The sequence below is a fragment of the Capricornis sumatraensis genome, chromosome 22 (genome assembly GCF_032405125.1).
Source record: "Capricornis sumatraensis isolate serow.1 chromosome 22, serow.2, whole genome shotgun sequence".
NCBI lineage: Eukaryota > Metazoa > Chordata > Mammalia > Artiodactyla > Bovidae > Capricornis > Capricornis sumatraensis.
In genome coordinates, this window is record NC_091090.1 from 13,747,810 (window position 1) to 13,775,004 (window position 27,195).

General features: G+C 40.2%; 1 protein-coding gene across 1 annotated transcript in view; it reads left to right on the forward strand.

The window, feature by feature from the left end:
• Positions 1–16,516: 16,516 nt before the first annotated feature.
• BLTP3A (bridge-like lipid transfer protein family member 3A) overlaps positions 16,517–27,195 on the forward strand; it is a 49,341-nt gene continuing 38,662 nt past the window's right edge. The window contains exons 1-5 of the mRNA XM_068961006.1: positions 16,517–16,642; positions 17,638–17,807; positions 18,450–18,612; positions 18,713–18,751; positions 19,441–19,532. Coding sequence (XP_068817107.1) covers positions 16,517–16,642; positions 17,638–17,807; positions 18,450–18,612; positions 18,713–18,751; positions 19,441–19,532 — 590 coding nt within the window. The remainder of the gene's footprint in view (positions 16,643–17,637; positions 17,808–18,449; positions 18,613–18,712; positions 18,752–19,440; positions 19,533–27,195) is intronic.

The following is a 27,195-nucleotide window of genomic DNA, read 5'->3' on the forward strand; positions in this document are numbered from 1 at the left end:
TTTTATGTAAGTTCCCATGGTGGGGAAAGTTAAGAATCCCTTAAAATACATGCCTTAACCTCTTCAGACATCTTGAGTGAATGCCCTGAATAACCCCTGACTAGTTCAGCCTCTCATTTTATGACTGAGGAAGCTAAAGCCTAGAAGGATAAGTGACTTGCTTAAGTAGAGAAATAGAGGGAGTTCCCTCACGATCCAGGGGTGAGGACTCTGCTTTCACTGCCAAGGGCGTGGGTTCAACCCCCAGTCAGGGAACTAGGACCCCGCAAGCCCCATGGAGTGGCCCAAAAATGGGTAGAGAAATAGAAGCTGGCTTCCTAATTCTGGTACATTTCTGGTACAGTTCTGCTTCCTGAGTCTGGTACACTTCTGGTGTAATATGATCCACTCATAGTCTGTGCTATCTCTAAGAAGATAGAATTTTTAAAGGAAAATTTTAATAGTATATGCTGACATATTCAGTGACTCCTTAATGAACAAAGTATCTCTTTTAGATGAAGTAGGAATAGGTGTTAGACATTAGTAGAAATTTCTTGTTTCCTCAGGGTTGTGTGGTTGACCGAGAAGTAGGGTGGAAGGTTGTTCAGGGCTGCCTTTTTTGCTAGGATGTAGGTCTGACTTGGGGAAAGGTCAAACTCCTGAGGCCTTCCTGTTGATTTAACTTGGAAAAGCTTCCTTAATCACATGTAATATTTGTGTCTCTGTATGGTTTCTACTACACATCCAGAGGCTGGCATGCTTGGAGAGGAACTATAATTTCTGTGGCTTGCCAAACCTGATGAGGAAAGAGAGGAGAGTTGGGATACTGGGTTACTATATTAAATAAATATTTGTAGGTGTTTAACAATTACTTGTTGCTGATGATGACAGTGCTGCTTGACCTGGAGGAGTATCCTACAGCAGGAAGGATATCCCAGTGACTCCTATATTGTGTTTCATTTTGCTCATGAAGTTTTGCATATTAAAGTGTCTTGTTGGAATGCATCCTACTTATCAGTAGACTATTCTGATAAACAAGATTTGAAGGAGGTGATTTTCCAGATCCTACTCTAGGCCAGGCACTGAGCTGGGTGCTGGGGATTCAGTAGGGAAGAAGTATAATTCTCTTTTAAGGGCTTTAACCTGTGATTTGGATGACTGCTGTATAATACAAATAGCTTTTATGTTCAGTGCTTATTTAAATAAACCCAGGAGGAGATTTTTACTTAGAACAAAAACATTAATTTAAAAAATACCCTAAATTGATTTTTCACTGAATTAGATTATTCTTATTTTAGATCCCCTTAGCTAATGACCTTTTGTTGTACAAATAGGAAGAAATATGATGGATTGTAAAGTAAGTCAAAGGACTATTGCTCATGGAAAGGGAGTTTTCTCTGGGGCCAGACAAGCTAGATTCATCTTCCTACTCTGCCACTTAGTAATACAGGGCAGCCTTTCTAAGCCTTAGTTTTCTTATCTGTAAAAGATGAGAATAAGAGACAATACTACATACTTAGCAGAATTTTTTGAGAAATTGGGGATAAAGTATTTATTATAGTGCCTGGCATGAAAGTAGAGTTTAATGAAGAGTAGCTGTCCTAACATGGCCAGAGAAGTTAGGGACACGTCCATGGTATAAGTGACTGCAGCTCACTCAACTGGCTCTTTTAGAAAGTCAGCAGAAATCTTAATTATTTACTCTAAATGGCTGCAGGAAATGTGACTCCAAGTGACAGAGACATGGCTGATAACATGATAGGTAGTTTAAAAAACATAAGCGTTAGGTGAAATCAGAAACTTAGAAGAGTTCAGAGTCCTTTCGGAGAATAAGAGAACCTGACTGTGAGCTCAGCTTTCTTAGATCCTGATCAATGCCCCCTCATCCTGGAGAAACCCCATGGCCCGTGCCCGGTGGACTGCTGGAGTTGCCCACTCAGAGGCTGACTGCCTTCTCAGGGTCTGTTTAGGTAAAGGTTTGTGTGGGTAGGGCTTGTCTCGGCTTCCAAGTCACACTCCTTTGGATTAGGCCTTGCTTATTATCATCTTCATTTCCTGAATAATTATTGTGTACATTTTCTAGTAATAGTGCAATCATATACATCTTTTGTTTTCTTCCTCATCTTGTCTTGCTTCTGAAGAAGCACTTTTATTGATTTAGCAAATATGGAGTTGTGAGAATAAGCACTTTACATGTCTTATGATGATTTAATCCTCAGCCTAACCATGTGAAGGAGACATTAGGCCCATTTTATAGATGAAGAAATAAATGAGACACAGAAGTTAAATAACTTGCCCTATATCAGTAAGTGGTGGGACTGAGATCCTAACACAGTCACTCCCATTCCAGAGCCAGGCTCCTTCATCTCTCTACTGCATCTCGTCTACTGAGTATTTCAGATTGAACAACCAGCACCATGTGAAGGAGGAGAATAATTGACCAGCACCAAGGAGCTCCCTGAGTCTCCCCCATCATTGCCTCTAGCCACTGTCCTGACTTCTAACAGCAAAGATTAGTTTTGTCTTTATTTCTACTTTATACAAATGGAATCACAGAATATATACTTTCATGCCTGGCTTCTTTAGCTCAACATTGTTTTAGTGAGGTTAGTCTCTGTTTTAGTGAGGTTTCCATTTGTAGATTTTCTGTTTTTATTGCTATTATTCTATTAATATACTTAAATTTATTTGTTCATTTTTCTGTTGATGGATATTTGTATAGTTTCTCAGTTCAGAGCTGTGCTGAATAGTGCTATTAGGAAGAGTCTGGTACATATCCTTTGGTGAATAAGTGTGTCTGTTGTGGATATACCTAAGAGTGGAATTTCTGGGTGACGGGGTATGTGTATGTTAAATTTTAATGGATATTGCTAAACAGTTTTCCTAACTGGCTGTACAGTTTGCGCTTCCCCTGAAAGTGTATAAGAACTCTGGTTGTTCTCCATCCTTGATAACACTTTGTATTTTTTATCTTTTTCATTTTAGCCATTCTGGTGGGTATGTTTTGAAATATTTTTACTTCATCTGTGATAAACCAGATGGCCCCTTTATTTTTGCCTTTGTTTAATTTTCAAATTCTGATTTGTTTGTGAATTTTAGTCACAAGCAAATGTCAGAACCTTGGAAACATAAGAACTTTTTGAAAAAATGTTCCAATTGGGCAGGTTCAGTGGAAATAATTAGGGTAATTTGTAACCATTAACCCATAACATTTCTTACTTGGAATGGATGTGATGCTTTGCTCCTTGTCAAAGTAATAGTCATTTACCTTAAGAGAAAGGAGGGATTGTTCTTTAGGTGTTTGAGTTTTTGTTAAATATTTGGCGTTCAGACTACCCCGGATATTAAATAATTTCTTTCTGATCTGTAAGTTTAGTACCCCGCCGGCATGGCTTCTGTTTTTTTAAAGATGTGCCACGTGGCTTGTGGGATCTCAGGTCCCTGACCAGCTGTTAAACTCAGGCCCCAGCAGTGAAAGCCCTGGCATAGATTTTTATCTTTACTAAAGAAACTAAAAGTAAATAAATAAATAAAAATAAAAAAAAAAAGAAACTAAAATTTGAATTTAATAGTTTTTGTCTTAGGATCTTTATACCTTTCCAAGGGTGATTTTCTTTTACCCTAAAGTGGTTGTCTTGTGTCTTAAAAAAAAGCAGTGTTTATAAGCAATACAAATTTCAAAGCAATGTGGTCATATGTATCTGACATAAAAAGCTTAACGTATGGTTCACAAATAATGAAATCAGCTGCTTTGAGCAGCATGTTATTGTAGTGGAAAGAACCAGCACTTTGAATTCTGAAAGGTGGCTGTGCATTCTGACTCTGCTACTTGTAAGCTGGTGTTCAGCAAGTCTTTTAGTTTCTTGAAGCTTTGGTTTCCTTGTCTGTTAAATAGGGGATAATAACGCATACTTGTCTTGAGGATTGGAAACCATGTATAAAAGTGCCTGGTACTGAAAAAGAATTCAGTGAACAGTGACAACTACTACTTATTAAAGTTGTTCGAGAGAGGTCATTCAAATGAATAATTCTTTCGACATGTAAGAATTATGTTTCTTGACATTTTAATGCAGAGAAGTAGAGATGAATGCTCTGTATCATTGCTTAAGCAGAGAAGAAAACTAGGGCTGGTCCTGTTTGACATTTTTTTCTTACCGAGGCATACTACAAGGTAAACTTGGGCCTCAGAATAGGTGAAACACCTGATATGTATATACTGGGTTGGGTCCTTAGAGGATTTACTTATCTGAAGTTTAAGAATATAGCACAATTATATACGATATTTTCAGAGTGAAAAAAAAAAAGAGGCCATTTAATTATCTGCACCTAATATAAAACCTGGTTGGAAAATAATCTGTAAGTATGACTTGAATCACTGGGGGGGGGGGAAGTTCTTTTTTTTGGGGCAGCTTAATTCTCTATGATTACTTGGGTGTGACCTTCTTGTGGCAGGGATTATGACCCTTGACTGCTTTGAAAACCAGAGGGTCTGAGGATGTTTTGCGTGTGTGAAGTGGGTGCAGGAGAAGGTATGTGGAGTGCGAATGCGTGGTTGTAACTCAGGAAACCTCAGACTGGGGCAGGGTGAGGGTAGGGGAGCAGGTGACAGGGAATACAGTTCACCCAGTATCACTGAGGGGCCTTTATCTGTGTGTGATGAAGAAAGTGCCGCTGGTACTGATTATGGAAGCTAAGGAACATTTCCCGATATGTACAAGCAGTGGAATCAATCAATCAATATCTATAGTAAAGGGAAAAACTAAAGTGTAAAAATAATATACATTAGCAGTCTAGGTAAAGGATAGGTAGTTTGTACCTTCTTGCTGTAAAATAAAGACTAGATGTATCATAAATGATGTGTTGGATTGATGTTGTTTTATTTGCCAACAGCAATGATCCTTTTACATGGATACTGAGTCTTTGTAGTGCCTTGGAGATATATAGCTTAGATGTCAACCCATCATTTAAAGAATGAGAACTTTGATGGTGAGAGGTCAGTGTATTTAAGTCTCTGACTTATGGAAGTGTTATATTCTCAAAATTTATTTCTAAGTTTGAAATTTGTGGAGTTTGTGGTTCAGTAGTAGAAATAGTGTTATAACTGTTGAATAGGTTCTCATCCCACAAAAGCCATAGTATGTTAATTATATATAATATAAGCTCACTAGATGGACATCTGGGTCTTGGTTGTTTGGGAACCATGTGAAGGGGGAGGAGAGAAGAAGGAGAAGAAAAAGGTTGGAGTAAGATCTTTTAGATCATTGAGATCACTGTTTCTCAGCAGGGCCTAAGGCCATTTTTTCCAGTTCTGATTGAGGGATATGACCAGCATCCAATGAGTGGGCTGGAGATGCTGATGTCATGCAGTATGCCGAATCGTTTCGTACAAAGAAGGATTATCCTTTGTCTTTTTATTTATTTATTTATTTATGGCCACAACAGATGGTTTACTTGATCTCAGTTCCCTGACCAGGGATTGAACCCCGGCCACAGCAGTGAAAGCCCAGAATTCTAACCACTAGGCCACCAGGGAACTCCTTGTCCTTTGTCCTTTTTGACTTCTGAATGTTTGTTAGATGCTTACAGAGGTGAATTGCTTGTTTAGATTATATGAACCTACTTACATGTAAACACAAAGTACTGCATAATTTTTTTTTTTTTTTTCGGCTGCTCCATGCAGTTTGTGGGAACTTAGTTCCTCCATCATCAAAAGTCAAATCCATGACCTCTGCAGTGGAAGGAAGCATGGAGTCCTGACCTAACCAGTGGAAGGAAGGGACCACCAGTGAATTCCCTGTACAGCTTTAAACTACAGTGAAAGTTCTAGGACTGCAACTACGTTTGGGAAAGATTTTTTGTGGAAAGATTATTTTGAACATTATTTTAGAGAAGGTTGTCACTCTTGGCAAGACCACTCGTAGAGTTGAGTCTATCAGAGCTGAGAACCACCAACTTAGGCCAGAATCTGAAACAGCTGGTTTGCTCTCCATCCACCCTCTCTTCTCTCCTTTATGTCTCTTCCCCACCTCCCGAGGCCCCTCTGTCACGCACCCACTGCCCCGATTCTCCCCTCAGGCCTCTGCTCCCTTACCCTGCTACCCCCAGGCCTGTATTTTCTGCTCCCCTTCCTCTCCCCTTAAATTCCCTGTTCTTTAGGATATATGATTTCAGCTAAGTCTGGGGGAGGAATAGAGAACATATTTGGGAGCAGGAATGCTATTCTAATTAGCTCACCGCCAGTGCACGGTATGCCCTACAGGGTCAGCTCCCCTAAGCCACTCTCACTTCCATAGCCCCTCATTCCGCAGACACTCTGGAAGCTCCAAGTGTGTTTTTTATTTTCCGAAACTGGTTTATGTTGCCATGGCAGTGAGGATGGGGCAGGGGTCCGGGCAGCGGTTTATGAGTCATCTGAAAGTCGAGGTGTTCTGAAATGTGGACATTCCAACTAGGGATGGCTCAGTTCATTCTAGCTGAACTTCTTCCTGCCATCTGGTAGAGTGCTTTCCCAGGCAGAGCTGAAAATATACGTTTCCCTTTTCTAAGAGAAATCTGTTTTTCTTTCTTTCTCTTTTCTCTTTCTTTCGTCTCACTCTCTCTCTCTTTTTTTTCCAACCTGTGTGAAAGAAGGGGCTGCAGTGTTCAGGAGCTCATTTCATTTGACGAAATGTCTCGACAGAGGTTGATATGAAAGGAGAGGCCTGGCAGTGTATTGAAGGATATCCCTTGCTTGCAGGTGGAGCTGGCTGTGGCTCCTAGGTCCTCGGAACCCTCAAGAGAGGTTCCTGTGCCTCTGTGAGGAAGATTTGTTGCAGGAGAGTTGGCTATTCAGCTGCAGGTGGAGCCTCAGCCATTAAGATATGGAGCCTGGTCTCCCCTTCTGCTAGCCGCAGACCCTGGGCTGTCTTTGAGGACTCTGATTCTGAAACCATTTATTCATTAATTCTTTCCAGAAGCTTTTTGATCACCTGCATTGTATGCCAAGCACCAGGAACTCAGAGACGAATGAGACAAGATTCCTGCTCAGAGACTTCCCTGCCTATACAGACAAATAGGCCTGTGAACACTGGACCCAGTAAAGCCTTCAGAAGTATCCGTGGAGCCAGCAGGGCACAGTCAGTCAGGGGCAGAAGGGTGATGCCAGGCAGAGGCTGAGAAGCAACAGGTGGTTTCAGGAGACTACCTGTGGCTCTGCATGGTGCAGTGTGGGTTAACGGAACACAGCTGGGAGGATACTGGCTAGGTCGTAGAGGCTGGAAATCTACGCCAGAGCATCTGGACAGGGCTCATCGTGTTCTCTGTTGCCGTTGACCTGGGTCTGAGGGACCTAGATTTTCTCTTCTCCAAACTTCTCTAACTCTTGACTTTGTTTAAAGTCACAGAGATGGTTTAGTGTAGGCAAGATTGCAAGTTTTTGAGCCAGACTGCTTGATCTTGAATCCTAGCTCACTAGCTCTGTGACCGTGGACAAATTATTTAGCCTTTCCACGCTTAGGTTTCCTCACGTATAAATTGGAGACAGTGGCTGTCTTTTATGTCATGAGGTCATTGAGAGAAATTAATTAAAAATGTATAAGATAGTGCTTAGGACAGTGCCTGGAATAGAGTAAGAAATTAAATATTAGCTCTTACTTTAAAAATGATTTTTGTTCTCAGAGAAATATCTTCTTTTTTATTTTCTGATACCATATTTTATTATAACAGCTTTTAGATAGAGCTTTCAGAACATACTTAATCTCTTTCCCTCTCTCCTTTTAAAAAACCTGGCACTTATTAATTAATTATTGCAGATGGGAAGTGTGTACCTTCTAACCTCAGCTTCACAGCTTATATTTATTTTTGTGTTTACAGATGACACTCTTAAACCTGCTTTAACATGTTTGGATAATCAGGCATAGAGTTGATTTGCAATGTGTGAGAGAATATGGCTAGATTGTTGGGTATACCCCTTAGTTCCGTCACTTATTCGGCAATTGTCATTTATTTGCTTCTTGTTAATATCAGTAGACCTTAATTGAACATCCTTATCCTGGGCTTTGAGTTAGACAGAGATCCAAGTGATACAGTTCCAGTTCTTGAGGAGCTCATAGTCCTCCCTAGAGACCCTTGCTTGTATTTTAAACTCTTCATTGTGTCTTCCAGTTACTTTATTTGGTTTGAACCTACCAACCCTTAGTTGAATGTGCTGCTATCTTAGGTGTGGTGATGTGTGTGCGTGCGCGTGCACTCAGTCGTGTCCACCTCTTTGTGACTCCTGGACTGTAGCCCAACAGGCTCCTCCATCCGTGGGATTTCCAAGCAAGAATACTACAGTAAGCTTCCATTTCCTACTCCAGGGGATCTTCCTGACCCCGGGATCGAACCCACGTCTCTTGCATCTCCTGCATTGGCAGGCGGATTCTTTACCACTCGCCCCACCTGGGAAGCTATCTTAGGTGTTTGTTTATTAAATGATCTCTGTAGGGGAAACTACTCAAAGGTTTTGACAGGGCTTTCCTTCCACCATCAGATGTGAAAGAAATCACTTTGAGCAGTCTATGCCTGTTAAAATAAGCATTTATTTTGGTCAAAATTAGGGCCAGTTGTGCTTAAAAAGTAAGGACACCCTCAGTGTATGGTATGATTTTTCTTTTTCCTTAGTTTCTCCTTGGGCAGTTTTTAAAACTTAGATAATCTGCCTGCTATACTTCTCTAAATAGCTGTTTAAGGCTTTACCACAAAGAAATATCTGTTCTCATTCAATAGTGAATTACCAACAATGCCTGTTAGTGGAATAGGCCTTCCTTTTCTGACCATTAGCAAGTACACTTTCACTTTGGTGAAACCAAGAGCCTGTGTAGGTTTTGAAATTAGAAATACAATATTCATTAATTCCTACTCTTGATTTAAGTTTGAAAATTGTCATGACATGAAAGTAAAGGAAATTAAGGGGAATATGTTAGGATGACAAATGTTTCTAACATTAGTCATGAGGTGTAATATCTTCAAGACCAGTGTAGGGTAAAGAACCTGGGACCCAGTCTCTATGGGGACTGAGTGGTTGAATAATTAATTGAGAGGGCAGAGGGCACTATCTCTGAATTACAGCTGATGAAGATCCCCCATCTCAGTCCTAATTCTAGAATGATCAGTTAGAGTATATTGGGACTTCCATGATGGTCCAGTGGTTAAGACTGCATGCTTTCAATGCAGGCGGTGTGAGTTTGATCCCTTACCGGGGAACTGTGATCCTGCATGCACATAACATGGCCTAAAAAAGCATTTTTAAAAAAAAGGTATGTAGAAAAGATTGCAGCCATATTCTAGGTGGTGGTCAAATATGTTAACATGCAGTTAGATGAGGAATCGATAGGTAACGTGTCTTACTTTGCTAGTGGGCCAGTTTGTTGTTGTGTTAGTCACTCAGTCAGATCCGACTCCTGCGACCCCATGGACTGAAGCCCACTAGACGCGTCTCTCCATGGGATTCTCCAGGCAAGAATACTGAAGGGGGTTACCATTCCCTTCTCCAGGGTGTCTTCCCAACCCAGGAGTCGAACCCAGGTTTTCTGAATTGCCGGCAGATTCCTTACGGTCTGAGACACTAGGGAAGCCCCAGTAGGCCAATTTACAAATATTCAACTCTAGAAGAAAAGTGGATCAAACCAGATCCAGTTATTAGTGTTTCAGCTAAACAAGACTAGCAAGGCTTCAGGCTTAGAGGAGGGAATTAGAATGTTCATCAGGACTGTTGTTAGGAATTAAGGAAGGAGAGCCTCTCTAGAATGTCCAAAATTCTGGGATGGGGATTAGGGTAAATAGGAGTGCTTCAAATGACCAAGCTACGCTTGGTATGGGGAGATTTGAACTATTGGTTATAATTGTTGAGAGTATGAATCAGTATCATGTCTGTGATAGGAAATTTGGCAATATCTGTCAAAATGTAGACTCTGCAGTTTCACGTCTATGAATTCATCCCACAGAAGGAATCAAACAAGTGAAAAAGGCTATTTAATGAAATGAATATAAATCAGTAGGGATTTTATTCAATAAATTGTAGTGTATCTATACAGAGGTATTGTTTATAGATTTACTCTCTAATTATTAAAAAAAAAACCATTAAAAAAATCTGACATTATAAAATGCCCAAGGCATTCACTGAAGAAAGAAGCAATTTTAGTAGGAGATATATATATATATATATGGTAATTGTCTGTCTGCATATATAACTACTATCTATTGTTGTTTAGTCTCTAAGAAAGCCCAGCTACTGTCTATATACATATATAATTACTTCTGTATAGTGGAAACTGTTATTTTTTCCTTGTACATTTTTTATATTGCTTTACAATTTTACGACAAGCACTTCACCAGCAGACCAAGAAGATAACTTATCTATTGCTCTTTACCGCCCTGCTCTGAGAGGGTGTGTTTGTGCACGTCCAGTCATATATATTTTTGGTGACTCACATCATGGTTGCCTCTTGGGGAAAACATAGCGAGAGCTAGCAGAAAAGCTACTTCTAACAATATAGGAGTATCTTATATCGACCAAAGCCTCCCTCTTGTAACAATTATGAACTCAAGGTAGTATATAAAAAGCAACTACTCGAAGACCTTGAAGAGTGATAAAATGAGGCAGAAACTGACAGGAAACTTGAAAGATGTGGATCATACTAGGTAAGATTCTCATTTCTGTAGCTTTTTTGCCTGAGGACACTGTGATGGGTGATGGTTAGCACCCACTCAAGCAAAAGTCTTCAGTCATACAGTCTTACTTGGGGAGTCAGAGGGTGGAATTCAGGGCTATAAGAGAGACAGGAAAATGAAAGGATGCATCTTAGAAAGAAGGGAACAAAGAAGGAGAAGCCCTAAAATCTGCTTTAATCCTTGACATGCATGGGGGGAGACTCCATGGAGCTTGGAAAAGGCGATGGTTGAAGGCTGAAACAATTGAGCTGAAATTCAGCTTCATCCACTACAGAAAGGACAGAGTTTGGAGTATGAATCTAGCCCGAGTTGATTGCCCAACAAAACAAAATTCTTCGGAGGGAAATTGGCAGAATCCAGAATCTCCATAATGTCTAGTATCCGATACTAACTGAATGGCTCTGTGACTCATTGTCCAGAGAATGGCAGTCAATAGAAATTATCCCAAGATGACTCAGATGTTGAGATCTCCACATAAGGACTTTAAAGCAAACTTGGTAGTAATAAATGACCAAATGGAGACTCTCCCCAGAGAAATGGATTATATATATACATATATATATAAGCAAAAATATAAAATCTAGAACTTAAAAGTACAGTATCCGATATGAAAAGTTGATTCTCAGAAGCAGGTTGGAGATGGCTAAAGAAACGGTCAGTGAACTTGAAAATAGAGGAATAGAAATTATCTACTCTGAAGAACAGAAAAGATTGAAAAACAAAAACAGAGCTTTGGTGACTATGGAACAATATTAAAATATAGGTACTTGGAGTCCAGGAGCTCCCTGGTTTTTCTGATACGTGAATCAGAGAAAAGCAATCCCAGTTATTTCATGAGTAGATTTCTAGTGTGCAGAATATGTGAGCTTAATAAAATGCTTTCTGGTTTATAACACTAAGAGTGGTTTATTATGCTGTAGTAGATAACTAAAACAAGACAAGCTTTCTTTGAAGAAATAATGGCTGACAACTAAATAAAAGAACAAGTAACCAAGTTCAAAATGGGCAAAGAGTCTGAATAGATATTTCTTTAAGATACGCCAATGGCCACATACACACAGAAAGATATTCAACATCATGAGACCATCAGGGAAGTGGAAATCAGAACCACAATGGCTACTAGGATGGCGATAACAAAAAGAAGATGACAAGTGATGATGAGGATGTGGGGAAGTTAGAACTCTCAAATACTGCTGGTGGGATTGCAGAATTGAAAAGCCACTTTGAAAAACAATGCAGCAGTTACTTGAAAAGTAAAACAGTTACCATTTGAACCAGCAATTCTCCTAAGTATATATATAAAAGAAATAAAGTTGTTAAGTCCACACAAAAACTTGTACTTGCATTTTCATAGTAGCATTATTCATAGTATTCCATAAGTGGAAATAACCCACATGTCTATCAACTGATAATGGAGAAACAAAATGTGATATATTCATACAATGGAATATTCTTGGCTGTATTAAAAAAAAAAGGACAAAGTGCTGATTCATGTTACAACATGGATGAACTTTGAAAGCAATACACGGAGTGAAAGAAGCTAGTCACAGAGACCACGTATTTTACGATTCCCTTTATATTAAGTGTCCAGAATAGGCAAATTTATAGAGACAGAAAATAGAATGACAGTTGTCTAGCTTTGGGAGGCAAGGGGAGATTAGGAATGATAGCTGCAGCGTTTGTTTTTGTTTTTCCTTGGGGGTAGTGGAAATGTTCTAAACTTGATTAAGGTTATGGTTTTGCATCTATGTGAATAAACTTAAATACAGTACATTTTAAATAGATACTGTAGGTTTTTTTTTTTCCACTTGCAAATTATAGGCTTGGACTAAGTATTTAAGATGCCTTTCTAGCTATGAAATTCTGCGACTCTCCAAATCTAAGAATTGTCACTTCCCAACATTGTGGTCCATTTTCATAGAGATGTCTGGGATCCTTTGTCTGCTGTCTCTTCAGCAAATTGCAGTGCTCTGGGAGAAATGAAACTTGATCCAAGTCTGTTTTTCCATCTTGATTTCATCTTAGCCTCTATGCTTTGTAACAGTAACAGATGGCCAGAAAATGTTTTCCCACATTCTTGAAGTGCAATAAATAGCAGGCTTCCATTAGCCTTTTCAGCCACCTTTGGACTCAGTAATATCATTGTGGATAAGGAGCACAATACTGAATGAAATTTGTGCCAGAGATTGTTGGATAGTTTGAGATTAGATCTCAGGTCAGTGGTTTCCTTGGTTGAGCAGACCTCCACAAACCTCCCTGACAATGACTGGACCCATGGATCATCTTTCTAGCTATTCTTTGTTATTATGATAAAATACAGGCAAAATCAGTTGAGAAATTCTTACTGCATTTTTGAGAAGCAGTTAGGTAATATCTGTTTTTTTGTTGTCTCCTAAAAGTTAATTGATAAAAAATGAAACAAATGTATATCATTATCACTATTACAGGAGAACAGCCCCTGGTGGTCCAGCAAACCTGCCTGTACTGTCAGCAGTCCTTAGAGCATAATTAAAGAACTCTGGGTCGTTTTGTTTGTTCAGTTTTTGATGATTACTGACTTACTTGCATGTTTGATCACAGAGCTGGTAGCACAGTAACCTCTGTGGTCCCTTGTCAGTGTCTTGGTAGAGACTGGGCGTTACTGCTAGAATGCTGGTGACTTAGCTCTGGGCATACTCAAGAAAGGTTTTATTAATCTGATTGAGTGGGTGAAGTGCAGAAAGGTCTTTGATGGAGGTACACTGTAACTTTATCCCCTTCTCCCCCCACAAAAAATTTTTTTTCTTCTTATACAGGTTAAGCAGCTAAACAGCCATGGTAGTTTGTAAAAAGGGAAAGGATGTCTTCTTACCATTTCTGAGATAGCTTATAAATTTATTCTGGGCCAAATGTGTTTTGAAGGAATATATTACTAAGCGAAGATGTTAGTAGAAGAGAGTCCAGTGAGCAGAGCTGGGTTCATGCTCTGCCTCTTCCTGCCCTGTTCACCTTGGGCAAATGACTTTATATCTGAACCTCATGTTCTTTTTCTTTAAAATGGGGATAATGATGCATATTTCATATGGGGTATTGGGAAGACTAATTGAGATAATTGTCCTTTTCAGAGTGCTTGGTACAAAGTAAAATGTACTTAAAAAAATGTTTTAAGGCTTGAAAAAATGAAAAATTATGTTTATTTTTTATAGAGCTGTAGATAAGGTTGAGCTTCCCAGGTGTTTTGGTGGTAAAGAATCTGCTTACCAATGCAGAAACACCAGAGACATGGGTTTGATCCCTGGCTCGGGAAGAGCCTCGGCAGTAGGAAATGGCAACCCACTCCAGTATTCTTGCCTGGGAAATTCGGTGGACACAGGAGCCTAGCAGGCTACAGTCAGGGAGTCACAAAAAGTCAAACATGACTGAGCAGCTGAGCACACAAATAAGATTAGGTTTTGCATAGATACATGGTACCTGTTTAGTATAGGCACTCTGAGAATGTCAGTGCTAATAAGCAGTATAACTTATTCTTGTCTGTGTTTGTTTCGTTTTATTTGAAGTATGTTCCTCTTTTCAGAGAGAAACATACTTGAAAAAGTTTCTGTCACTTTTCTTGAAAATAGCTTTTTATCAGATGCAAAATTAGCTTATCTTAGTGATTCTTAGCCTTTCCTCCCAGCTCCTGTATATTAAAAGGATCCTTACCCTGTCTCGCTCCTACCATGATTCTTAGCTGAGGTGGGGAGGTGGGGTCTTATCAGAGTCTGTGCAGAGGAGAGAGGAGACATACAACCCTCAAAATTAATTTTATGTCTTCAAGAATTAGCTTCTTCTGAAGGGTGCCCCACCCCCATTTTAAGCTGAGGTGGCTTCGCTGAATACTTCAGAGTAAAGGAAGGGTGCTGGAAGGAAATAATTGTAATATCTTATTTAAATACAAAAGGGGCTTGAAAAAGAAAGCCACCTGGTACCTAGCGATTCTATGCAAATAATGTTGAGTTCTGTTTTCTGCTTTTCTTTCCATCTTTCAAGACTGTTTCCTCTTGGTTCCTCGGGGGGTTGTGCTGTGTCTTCCTTGACTTTCAGTTGTTTTCCGTAGTGAAAGTACTTTGAATTGTTCTCTTTTTCTCTTTCACACCCAGTCCTGTTTCCTCGTAGGTGGCCATGCTTTATAGGAAAAGAGGAATTCTCTTTCCCTCTGTGGCAAGTTAGTTTTCAGAGAACAGGAGTCATAATAGAAAACTTATTTTTTTAGTTCAGAGAATAATATAGATTCATACTCAGTAACTGTTGATTAAATTTTTTTTTACGAATTAAAGTCAGTAAAAGTGTGTGTAAAGGGCTAGGATTTTATTTCCCCCTGTTTAGATGCTAATAGCCCACCGCGGTCCATGGTTTCTGGCCGAGCACAAGACTTCTGGGCCAGAGAGAAAGGACTTTATTGGTCACGGCCCTGCAAGCAGTGTAAACGTAGGCTTGCACTGGCTCCCCTTGTGCCCCGCAGGTGCCACGGGAGTGGTATGAACGGGCCCAGCTGGATGCCTGTGCGTGCGCTATGGCAGTGGGGCCCTGAGTTTGGGGAATACATTGCTTTCGTAGTACATAGTAAGCAAGCCCGTCCTTTGTACTGGAGAGGAACATCGCATCATCCCTCAAAGCTGCTCTCTCCTAACACAACCCTGAGAAGGGGCTTGGGTGAGGAGTGGGCAGGGTCATGGGTTTTGTGTTTTTCTTACCCAACAAGACATGCAGGAATGTGAGAGACCCATGGAGGAGTAGCTCTCCCAACAGTATATATATACAGTAGGTCACTGCTAGAAATCTTAGGTAGATTTATTGTAAAATATTTGCCATACAGAAAGGTATAAACAGTAATATAGTGAGGAGCCATGCAGTTACCTCCCAACTTGAGAAATAAGCGCTGACCATACAGGCGACCCTTCCTGTGGACCCCTCCCCATGTCCCAGGCAGGCACTTTCCAGAATTTGTTGTTGTCATGCGAGTGCATTTCTATGTGTCTCTTAATATCATACAGTACTGTGTGTTTTTAAACTTCTAATTTTTTTTACTATCATTTAAAAAACTGTTACAGAGCCCTTTTACATAGTACCATGTTAGTCACCATGAAACAAAAGTGTAGAGATAAAACTCTTGCCAGTCATGATTTTAGGGTTCAAGGGAAACTAAAAACGCTGAAACACTGCTTAATAGAACAGAAAGGATGTGTGTGGGAAAAAAAGTTGGTATACAACATATAACTCTATTCAACTATTAGCATCTAATATGTGCAAGGGCTAAGTACAGTTACAGATGGAGGGAGAAGTGGAATTCATTGTTGGCTAGAAAAGTGTGAGAGGCAACAGCAGTGAGAACTTACACAGGTGGGATTCGTTAGACAGTTGGTCATACAGGGCTTATGCTGGGAGGACCTGGCCTGAGGTTGATCCAGCCAACAGATGAGAGAAGGGAGCTGGGAGCAGTCAGTCAGCAGGGCAGTTGGCTACAAGGTATCCAGGAACCTGGTCTTCTGTCAGGTAACCATGTTATCAGGAGGGGTGGCTAACACTCAGCCCTGACCTCACAGGGCTTAACACGTAACTGCATAGCAGTGGTTACATATGGGAAAATGAGAGAACACCCAAGACCCTCTCTGATGATGACCTAAATGTGTGTTACAGATTCCAGGGACGTAGAAGGTACGAGTTTAACGTGAAGTTTAACTTTGAAGCAGTTAAGGAAAGAAGGTCTCAGTGAGAAGTCAGAGTTGAGTCTTCAATGGCAAATCATGGTGAAGGTGCTCCAGGAAGAGGGGTGGGTGGTGAGAGCATAGGCGCGAGGGCTGGAGACAGCGTGTGTGGGGCAGTTAACAGGATGGCGCTGGTCAGGCTCTCTGGCCCCACGCTCTCACGCCTCTCACCCCGTGTGCTGCAAACAGTGACTCCGCAGGGCTGTGTAACAGCTGAGGCCACTTACGGCGCTGCGCATGCAGGTCACGAGGTACTCGCTTGGTCACGGGCTACTTGATGCGGTAGCCTGTATGAGCCCCGCCAGGAGAGCCCTGGCTGCCGCTGCACTGCTTCTACATTGGAGCGGCATCATAGTTAAACATTATATGAAGTTATGTTATGGCTACGTTATGGTTATGTTGTGGCTGCTGCTACTGCTGCTGCGTCAGCCAGGAGAGAGGCTGCGTTATGGCTGCCATGCCAGTCAGGAGAGAATAAACGTGTCTGCAGTTCCTACAGCTCCTTGAGTCTTCTTCCAGCCTCTTAGCTTGTGCCTTGCCTGCCCTGGGTTCAGTGAACAGTGTGAACAGCAAGACATTTGGCATCAGGAACAGGATAGGCAATACAATTGGTGTCGTCGGCAGGATGTGAAGGGATGCAGTGTGAGACAGTGAGAGGACAGGCCTGTGTGAATTGTTTATGTCCAGGCCCCTTGACGGAGGAGGTGATGGCACCCCACTCCAGTGCTCTTGCCTGGAAAATCCCATGGACGGAGGAGCCTGGTAGGCTGCAGTCCATGGGGTCGCACAGAGTCGGACACTACTGAAACGACATAGCAGCAGCAGCAGGCCCCTTGATGTGTAGAGTTTCCCATGCCCTGGATTCTGCTGATTGCACACTTAGGGTACAGTTCAGCAGTCTTCCTTTGTATTTCCTGCAAATGAGCAACAGGACCCAGTGGTGTGATGACATTCAGGTTCAGTCCCTTTGGCAAGGCCCTAAATGGTTGTGTTCTTTTTTCACATCAGTAAAGGTATATGTAAGGATCTGGAGTTTTGCTTTGCCCTACTTAACAAGCCAGTAAGTAATCTGTTACTGTTTTATATCCTAACCTCATAGAATTCCCTCTTCTGTTGTTTCAAATAGAGTTTAAAAATATAATGGCTTGCTTTCTGATACCTCCTGGTCTGTTACCCCCCCAACCCACTGACCCCCTGCCCAACTTTTATTTGGACTATCTGTTTTCTTCATTTCTGTCTTGCTTAGTTTGGATTCCTCTCCCAGAAGTTTTTCTCAGTGTGGGGACCCATCTTAGGAAGGAGCCTTGGTGAATTCCATGAGTTTATAGGGTTAGATTGCTTCGGCTCATTTGGGCCTTTTGCCCAAACCCCTCCAGCTTCCATTGCTTTTCTCAAATTGGTCCACATTGCTCTTCGGTGAGTACGTGGTCATCCTGGGGTCCTTCTGTTCTCTGATTTCTCTGGTACCCTATTGTTTTCCTCTTTGATGATCTGCACAACTACTTATAGCACTCATGTCTTATGGCTGTTAATGTTTTTCCCCTCCTGCTTGTATATGGGGGTTTATGAGGATGCTTTATCTTATAGTTTTGTTTTTAATGTTATTCAAGGGCTTCCCTGGTGGCTCAGTTGGTAAAGAATGCCTGCAATCACGGAGGTCCAGGTTTGATCCCTGGGTTAGGAAGATCCCCTGGAGAAGGAAATGGCAACCCACTCCAGTATTCTAGCCTGGGAAGTTCTATGGACAGAGGAGCCTGGCAGGCTGCAGTCCATGGGGTCGCAAGAAGAGTCAGACACAACTTATCAACTAAACCATGAGCTGTTAAGCTGCTATCTGGTTGTTCTGGTTTTGTATGGGAATTATATCAAAGGCTCTAACAGTCTCTCCAGAATTGTTATCGTAGGTTCTTGAGTTCACTGTCTGGAGATAGTATGGTTGTTAGTCCACATTTGTTCTTTAACTTTCTCATTTCTCCATATCGAGACGTATTATTTGGTTATAATGCTCATTTGCCGATTTCCATGGAAATAATAGCTGCTTACCATCACTCTTTTCAGGTTCACTAAAAATCTTTCCCCGGACAAAATCAATTTGAGCACCCTGAAAGGGGAGGGTCAGCTGACCAATCTGGAGCTGGATGAAGAGGTTCTACAGAATGTGCTGGAGCTCCCCACCTGGCTAGCCATCACTCGGGTCTACTGCAACAGGGCCTCGATCCGGGTGAGAATGCGGTCAGAAGGCTGCTGCTCTCTTTGGCCAGCAGGCCTGCCCTCATGAGGGGTACCTCCCATAGCCCTGAGTCTTTGCTTTCCTCTTTCAGATCCAGTGGACAAAGTTGAAGACACACCCAATTTGCTTGGTAATGGCCTTTCTTGATTGCAAGTAATCAAATGGGGGAGGTGGGGGTAAGGTTTTAAAGGAGCTGAGAGAAGATGGGGAGGAGTTTGATAGGCTGTCCCTTCTGGGAGTGTGGGTGCTTCCATCTGGCTTGTGAGCTCCTATGTGAGATGGGGTGACTGTTGTCTGTGTTTTTTCTAGAACTGCTGTGCAGTAGAGCAAGTAACTCTGAGACACAAGTCCTGAGTTGGTTTTACTTTGAATTTTATTTTTTATGACAAGTTTGGCTGTCCAGCTTCTATCTTTACATTTCCTTTGGATTTCTGTTGGAGGAATTATTAGAAATTTATTCATGTTGACTATTGGGTGATTCTCAGCTAAAAGCCCTTGGGGAACTGATATATATATATATCTCCCAAGGACTGGAATCCCCAGGAATAGTAATATCTCTATAACTTGGACTTATGTTTTCATTTCTGTGAGCTAATCCCATGCTTGTCATGGAGTTCTGCTGTTAATAGAAATGGAAGGGGGAAGATGAGGCCTCTCTTTGTATTTTACTTTGTCTGTTCATTCATTTGAATAACATTTATTGTTGGTCCACCATGGACACAGCACTCAGCTGGGTGCTGGAGCTCAGAGACGGATAAGACAGCCTGTGCTGTGTGGGGCTTCGTGCAGATGCTTAGGTCTCCATGGCTTTTATTTCAGTGTCTGGATAAGGTAGAGGTGGAGATGAAGACCTGTGAGGAGCCTCGGCCGCCCAATGGACAGTCTCCCATTGCCCTCGCTTCAGGACAGAGGTTAGTTGCTTTGGGTCCTATTATTTCCAATGTATCAATGGATCCAGATCACCTTTTAATTAAAAATTAGAAACTTTTCATTATGGAAATTTTCAGACATACACTAAATAGTATAATGAGAGAATAGTGTAATGAGCCCCCATCCACCCAAGATCTAACTTTCACAATTATCAACAATTTACTGTTCTTTTTCTACCTTTCTTCTGCCGCCTTGTGAGTGTGTGTGTATGCACACGCTGTAATACTTGAAAGCAAATCCCAGATACCATAGGATTCCATCTGTAAATACTTCTATATTATGTCATTAACAAAGATTGAGAAGAAAGAAAAAGACTCCACAATACTGTTATCACAATTAATAGAATTCTTAGGGATTCCTTAATATCATCTAACACTTATTTCATATTTAATTTTCCTGAGTTGTGTCTAAAATATTTTTTTTGACAGTTCAGTTTGGCTGCAAAGAGCTCCATACCTCATATTTGGGAATATTGCTTTTTAAAGCTCTTTAAGGGTTTCCCTGGTGGTCTGGTGGTTAAGAATCTACCTGCCAATGCAGTGGACACAGGTTTGATCCCTGGTCCAGGAAGATTTCACATGACACAGGGCAACTTAGCCTGTGCACCAAGACTCCTGAAGCCCATGAGCCTGGAGCCCTTGCTGTGCAATAATAGGAGCCACAGCAATGAGAAGCCTGTGCAGTGCGACTGGAGAGTAGCTCCTGCTCACTGCAGCTAGAGCAAGTCCATGCGCAGCAGCAGAGACCCAGCACAGCCAAAAAAACCCAAACAGAGCATTTTTTTAAAAAAGAGGAAAAACCTTAAAAAATAAAGCTCTGTAATTTTAATCCCCAATCCCACACTTTTTTTATATGTAATTTATTCTTTGTAGAAACTGGATTATTTCTGCTAAAGAATTTCCCATATTTTGTGTTTTGGCTGATTGGATCCTCGAGGTATTATTTAAGATGTTTAATTTGGTAGTTAAAGACTTGATTTGATTCATTTGTTCGCTTTCTTGGTAAGAATACTTCATGAATGGTACCATGTATTTCCGACTGTAAATAATGGGAGGTGCATAATATTCCTTTGGTTAAGGTTAACCAGTGGATTCAGATGATGTTGGCCTGACTTGTCAATTGTGAAAAGTTCCTCATCTACCTCTCACCTTGTGGTTTAGGAACCACTGATGATAGTTGTCTGTAGATCTATTATTTCAGTATAAGATGGAAAATAGAAATTTTATAGCTCTTTTTTCCTGTTGCATTTATTAGTTGTGATTTTCTGTAGAGAAAACTTTACAGAGAACTTTCTTTCACTAACTATTAATATTTGATTACTTTGAAATACAGTTTATACAGGAATATCAGGATAAATACTGAATTCTTTACCTTTATTTAGCAAATTTAAGATTTATGAGTTGACACCCTAATAATCTCTGAAGAGATTTCTTTTGGGTGGGGAAGAGTGAAGGCAGTTTATCATTTTGAATCCATTTATGTTTTACATCGTTATTAAGGTGTAATTGAGGGAGAATAGACTGTACATATATAAAGTCTACAATTTGGTAAGTTTGGATGTATGTATATGTACATGCAACCATCAGCATAGTCAAGATAATAACATATCCATTCCCTCAAACCTATTGTTGATCTCCCTGCCCTTTCCCCTTCCATCCCCAGGCAATGACTTTCTGTCAGTATAGATTGGTTTGCATTTCTATAATGTTTTCTAAGTGAAATCGTGAAGTATGTACTAGTTTTTAGTGGCTTCTTTTATTCAGTATAATTATTTTGAGATTTATCCATGCTGTTAAGTTTGTTGATAGTTCATTCCTTTTATTTATTCTATTTAGTTTATTTATTTAGTATATATGGCCGTGCTGGGGCTTTATTGCTGTGCTCTACGGCATGTGGGATCTTCCCGGATAGGGGATCAAACCCTTGTCTCCTGCACTGGCAGGCAGATTCCTTACCACTGAGCCACCAGGGAAGCCCAGTTCATTCTTTTAATTATTGAGTAATATTCCATGTGTAAGTAGATCACAACTTGTTATCTATTCACTTGTTAATGTTCATTTTATTTCCAGTTTTTGGCTATTGCAAATAATGCTGCTATAAAAACTCATATACAAGTTGCTGTGAGGTCGTGTGCTTTTCTCTCTCTTGGCTAAATGCCTAGGAACGGAATAGTTGGATGGAATGGTAGGTGAGGATTTAACTTTTTAACAAACTGTTGAACATTTCCTGGTTGATTTACTATTTTACATTCATTGTTCATTTTTTATGTGCTTTTACATTTTTTACATCCTATGTCTATGTTTCCTTATAAGATGTATTTGTTGTGTACTGTCAAGTACACAATGCCTTTGCGCAACACCATTCCAGTCATGATTCTTTCTGATGGTCATCTGTCCCCGTCTGTGGCCAGTGAGAGCCTTTCAATATCACCTGTGTCCTTTGGACAAGATCCCAGTAATCTTTCTGTTTTTCTACAGAACAAATCAGGCTTCTCTTATTCTCTTCTCTTTTATCCTTACCTCAGACCTGGAATCAGATATTTCTCCAAGGAACCTGATTCATTTTAGTGAGAAATGTTATGAATATTTAGTTAGAGACAATAGTATGGGCAGAATTGTATTCATTGGGTCGTGACTGCTTTAAAGCCTTTTCAGTTCTAGGGAAAAAGTATTTTTTAAGAAAGATAAATAATTCATAATAATATCTTGAATTTCTCAAATTGAAAAAAGAGGATTTTGAGTAACTTTTTAGATTTACTATTTGCATTTTTCTGATTTTTGCTTTGTTTCTTTGTTGTTAGGTGTCTAATGGTTTATGATGTTTATCTTCTTTGTCATTAAAAATATTCATCTTTGTTTCACTTAAAAATAAATTAATTTTAAAAATGCAAAAATAGAACATAGACATCATAAACCATTAGACACCTAACAACAAAGAAACAAAGCAAAAATCAGAAGAAATATAAGGGAAAGAAAAAATATATAATCATAGTGAGACATGTTAACATTTTTCTGAGAATATTTTATCAAGTACATAAAAAATAAGAAATAGGAACATCTTGAATGATGTCATTAATAATTTAAATATAATAGATTTCTATTTATATTAGTTTATATTATTTCTATATCCTATATGAATATATTTGAAATTTATATTTCATATTTCATTATTAGATGTCCATAGGACATTTAGAAGAGCTGGCAAAAAGATAAACATTGCTAAATTTCAAACAGTAGAATTATTTTTTTGTGAGTGATTCAGTTACACATATACACATATATGATTTCTGAAATTATTTTCCATTATAAGTTATTATAAGATATTGACTATAGTTCCCTGTGCTACACAGTAACCTTTGTTGCTTGTTGCATATCTATTTTTTTAGATGAGAAAAATAGCATTCTATTCATACTAAGTCAAACAAGTAGAATCAAAATGTCTTAAATTTTTTAGTTAGGCAAAAATTTACAAGTTTTTCTAAAATATATATGTTATACATATTATGTATATAAAAGTATATAAGAACTTTTCTACTATGCTTGATAAAGGCTTGAGAAAGAATATTAAAAAAAAAGAGATGAAGAAATTGGAAAACAAACTAAATGAAATGGGAGTACTGAATATGAAATAGAAAAAGTGAAACAAACTAGATAAAAGTTCTTCATATAGTCCAGTTGTTTTTAAACGTGGCTGCTCATTAGAAACATATCTGGAACTCCGGTGGGAAAAAAAAGCAATACCTGGACATTTGTATTTTTCAAAAAATTCCAAGATAATTCTGGTATGCATATGAATTTTAAAAAGTATTCCAGGATCTTCTATTAAATGGTAGTTTTAGTGATACAGAATTCTATTATTTTTCTGTTGACCAATCATGATACAATGGCATTGTGAGTAATCACAGTAGTGAAAGATGTTTATCAATTTTCATAATCAATAGCCAGACAAAAAATAAAAGACAATTACAATTGCAAGCCATAATGGCAACATGATTAACCTAACAATATAAAATAATTACATACAATTTGGGGGGGGTCAGGCAGAGTGATGTGATAAGTGAAAATGTATACATCCACCTGTTTTCATCTGCTCACCTTGTCTATGTCTTTTGATTAGGGCATTTAATCAATTTACATTTAAGGTAATTATCCATATATATGATCCTATTACCATTTTCTTAATTGTTTTGGGTTTATTTTCTCTTGTTTCCTGCCTAGAGAAGTTCCTTTAGCATTTGTTGTAAAGCTGGTTTGGTGGTGCTAAATTCTCTTAACTTTTGCTTGTCTGGAAAGCTTTTGATTTCTCCATCAAATCTGAAGGAGATTCTTGCTTCATAAAGTATTCTTGGTTTAGCTTCTTCCCTTTCATCACTTTTAATATATCATGCCATTCTCTTGCTTGTAGAGTTTCTGTTGAGAAATCAGCTTATACCCTGGTGGGAGTTCCCTTCCTTTTCCCTCGTTGCTTTTAATATTTTTTAGGGCTTCCCTGGTGGCTCAGATGTAAAGAATCCGCCTGCAATGCGGGAGACCAGTGTTCGATCCCTGGGTTGGGAAGATCCCCTGGAGGAGGGCATGACAACCCCCTCCAGTATTCTTGCCTGGAGAATCCCCTGGGTTAGAGGAGCCTCACAAGCTACAGTCCATGGGGTAGCAAAGAGTTGGACACGACTGAGCGACTAAGCACAGCTCTGTCTTTAATTTTTGTAAGTTTGATTATTATGTGTCCCAATGTGTTCCTTCTTAGGTTTACCCTGCCTGAGGCTGTCTGTGCTTCCTAGACTTGGTTGACTATTTCCTTTCCCATGTTAGGGAAGTTTTCAGCTATTATCTCTTCAAATATTTTCTCAGGTCCTTTCTCTCTTCTCCTTCTGGGACCCCTACAATGCAAATGTTAGTGTGTTTATTGTTGTCACAGAGGTCTCTTAGGCTGTCTTCATTTCTTTTCATTCTTTTTTCTATATTCTGTTCTGTAGCAGTGACTTTTGCCATTCTGTCCCCCAGGTCATTTATCCATTCTTGAAAGTTAAAGTTAAAATCACTCAGTTGTGTCCAACTCTTTGCGACCCCATGGACTTTACAGTCCATGGAATTCTCCAGGCCAGAAAACTGGAGTGGGTAGCCTTTCCTTTCTCCAGGGGATCTTCCCAACCCAGGGATCGAACCCAGGTCTCCTGCATTGCGGGTAGATTCTTTACCAGCTGAGCCATAAGGGGAAGCCCAAGAATACTGGGGTGGGTAGCCTGTCCCTTCTTCAGCAGATCTTCCCAACCCAGGAATCGAACTGGGATCTCCTGCATTGAAGGTGGATTCTTTACCAACTGAGCTATTAGGGAAGCCCTATCCATTCTTCTGTCCCAGTTATTCTGCTATGGATTCCTTCTAGTGTATTATTCATCTCTGTTTGTTCTTTAGTTCTTCTGAGTCTTTGGTAAACATTTCTTGCATATTCTCAATCTTTGCCTCCATTCTTTTTCTGAGATCTTGAATGATCTTCACTATCATTTTTCTGAATTCTTTTTCTGGAAGGTTGCCTATCTTCACTTCATTGAATTGTTTTTCTGGGGTTTTATCTTATCCCTTCATTTGGGACATAACTTTCTGCTTTTTCATGGTGGTTAAGTTTCTGTAATGTGGTTTTTGTTTTAGTCGCTTTGGGACTGTGGTTCTTCTTGCTTCTGTCTGGCTCCTGATAGAGGAGGCTAAGAGGCTTGTATAAGGTTCCTCGGGGGAGGGATTGGTGGTGGGAGAAACTGGGTCTTGCTCTGGTGAGCAGGGCCTTGCTCAGTAAAGCTTTAACCCAGTTATCTGCTGGTGGGTGGGATTATGCTCTCTCCCTGGTATTTTTTTGGCCTAAGGCGACCCAACTCTCTAGGTCTATGGTTGGGTGCTGGCGACCTCCAAGAGGGTATACCCCAAGGAGGACCTTCCAGGCTGGGTGCCCCCTTCCCTGTGGTGAGCCCCTCCTGAGCCACCCCTCCTCCACAGGAGACCCTCCGACACTAGCTCCTTTCCTCTGAGTCTTGGTATGCCGGAAAAGTTTGTTTGTGCCCTCTAAGCCTCTTGTTTCCCCAGTCTTGTGGAAGTCTTGTAATCCAATCCTACTGGCCTTCAAGGCAGATTCCCTGGGGAATCTGGGAATCGGCAGTCCCTTTGGCTGGGAATTGGCTGGGAAGCCCGACATGGGGTTGAGAACTTCTTTGGTGTTATTGTTCTCCAGTTTGTGGGTCATCCACCCAGAGGGTATGGGATTTGACTTCATCATGATTGTGCCCCTCCTGCCATCTCACTGTGGCTCCTTGTCTTTGAATGTGGGGTATCATTTTTGGTAGTTTCCAGTGTCCTGTTGATAGTTACTCAACAGTTGGTTGTGATTTTGGTGCCCTCACAAGAGGAGGTGAGCACATGTCCTTCTACTCTGCCATCTTGAACCAGAAATATTTGCATTTTTGTTCATATGCTAAATGTTGGTTCCTAACAACATTTTATAATAAATAATTCACTTTTTAATAGTTTCAAAAATAACAAAGACTAGTATAACTACCAGTAAGACTACTGAATGCAGTAGCCTTTTGTGTGTGTGTATACATGTTTTTTAATTTTTGGCCACACTGCACGGCTTATGGGATCTCAGTTCCCCAACCAGGGATCGAACTCAGGCCTTCAGCATTAAGAGTGCAGAATCCTAACCACTGGATCACCAGGGAATTCCCATATATTTGCTTTAACCGTATGATATATTCTATTAGAGATATATAGTCAAAACACTGTGCTTTAAAATTACTTGAGGGACTTGTCTGGTGGTGCTTCCAGTGCACGGAGTGTGGGTGTGACCCCTGGTGGGGGAGCTAAGATCCCTCCTGCCTCGCAGCCGAAAAACCAGAATATAAAACAGAAGCAATATCATAACATTCTTTGTACGGTTGGGTACCAACTTGACATACAGAGGAGTTCATTTTTTTAGGACAGATTTTTTAGAGCAGTTTTAGGTGTGAACAGTAGTACTAAGAGGAAGGAACGGAGATTTCCCGAATACCCCCTGCTCTCAACACACGCAGAGCCTCCCCCATCATTGACATCCGCCACCCAGAGTGGTATATTTATTATGATAGATGAACTTACACTGACCCATCATGATCACACAGACTTCATACTTTACATTGAGGCTCACCCTTGGTGGGACATTCTATAGGTTTGGACAAGTGTATAATGACATACATTCACTGTTACAGTATCATACAGTGTATTTTCGCTGCCCTAAAAATCCCCTGTGCTGCACTTAGTCATCCTTCTCCCTGCCCCAACCTCTGGCAACCACTGGTCTCTTCACTATGCCATAGTTTTTCCTTTTCCATGATGATTCCATCTCTTTAGATTGCCTTCTTTCACTTAATAATATGCATTTAAGTTTCCTCCATGTCTTTTATGACTCTGTGGCTCATTTATTTTTAGTGCTAAAAAATATTCATTGTCTGGATGTACCACAGTTTATCCATTTAATAGTTACAGCATCTTGGCTGTTTGTTTCCATAATTTTGGCAGTTATGAATAAAGCTGCTATAAATGTCCATGTGTGGACTTTAACTTTTAAATTCCTTTGAGTGTATATGAAGGAGCGTGATTACTGGATCATATGGTAAGAGTA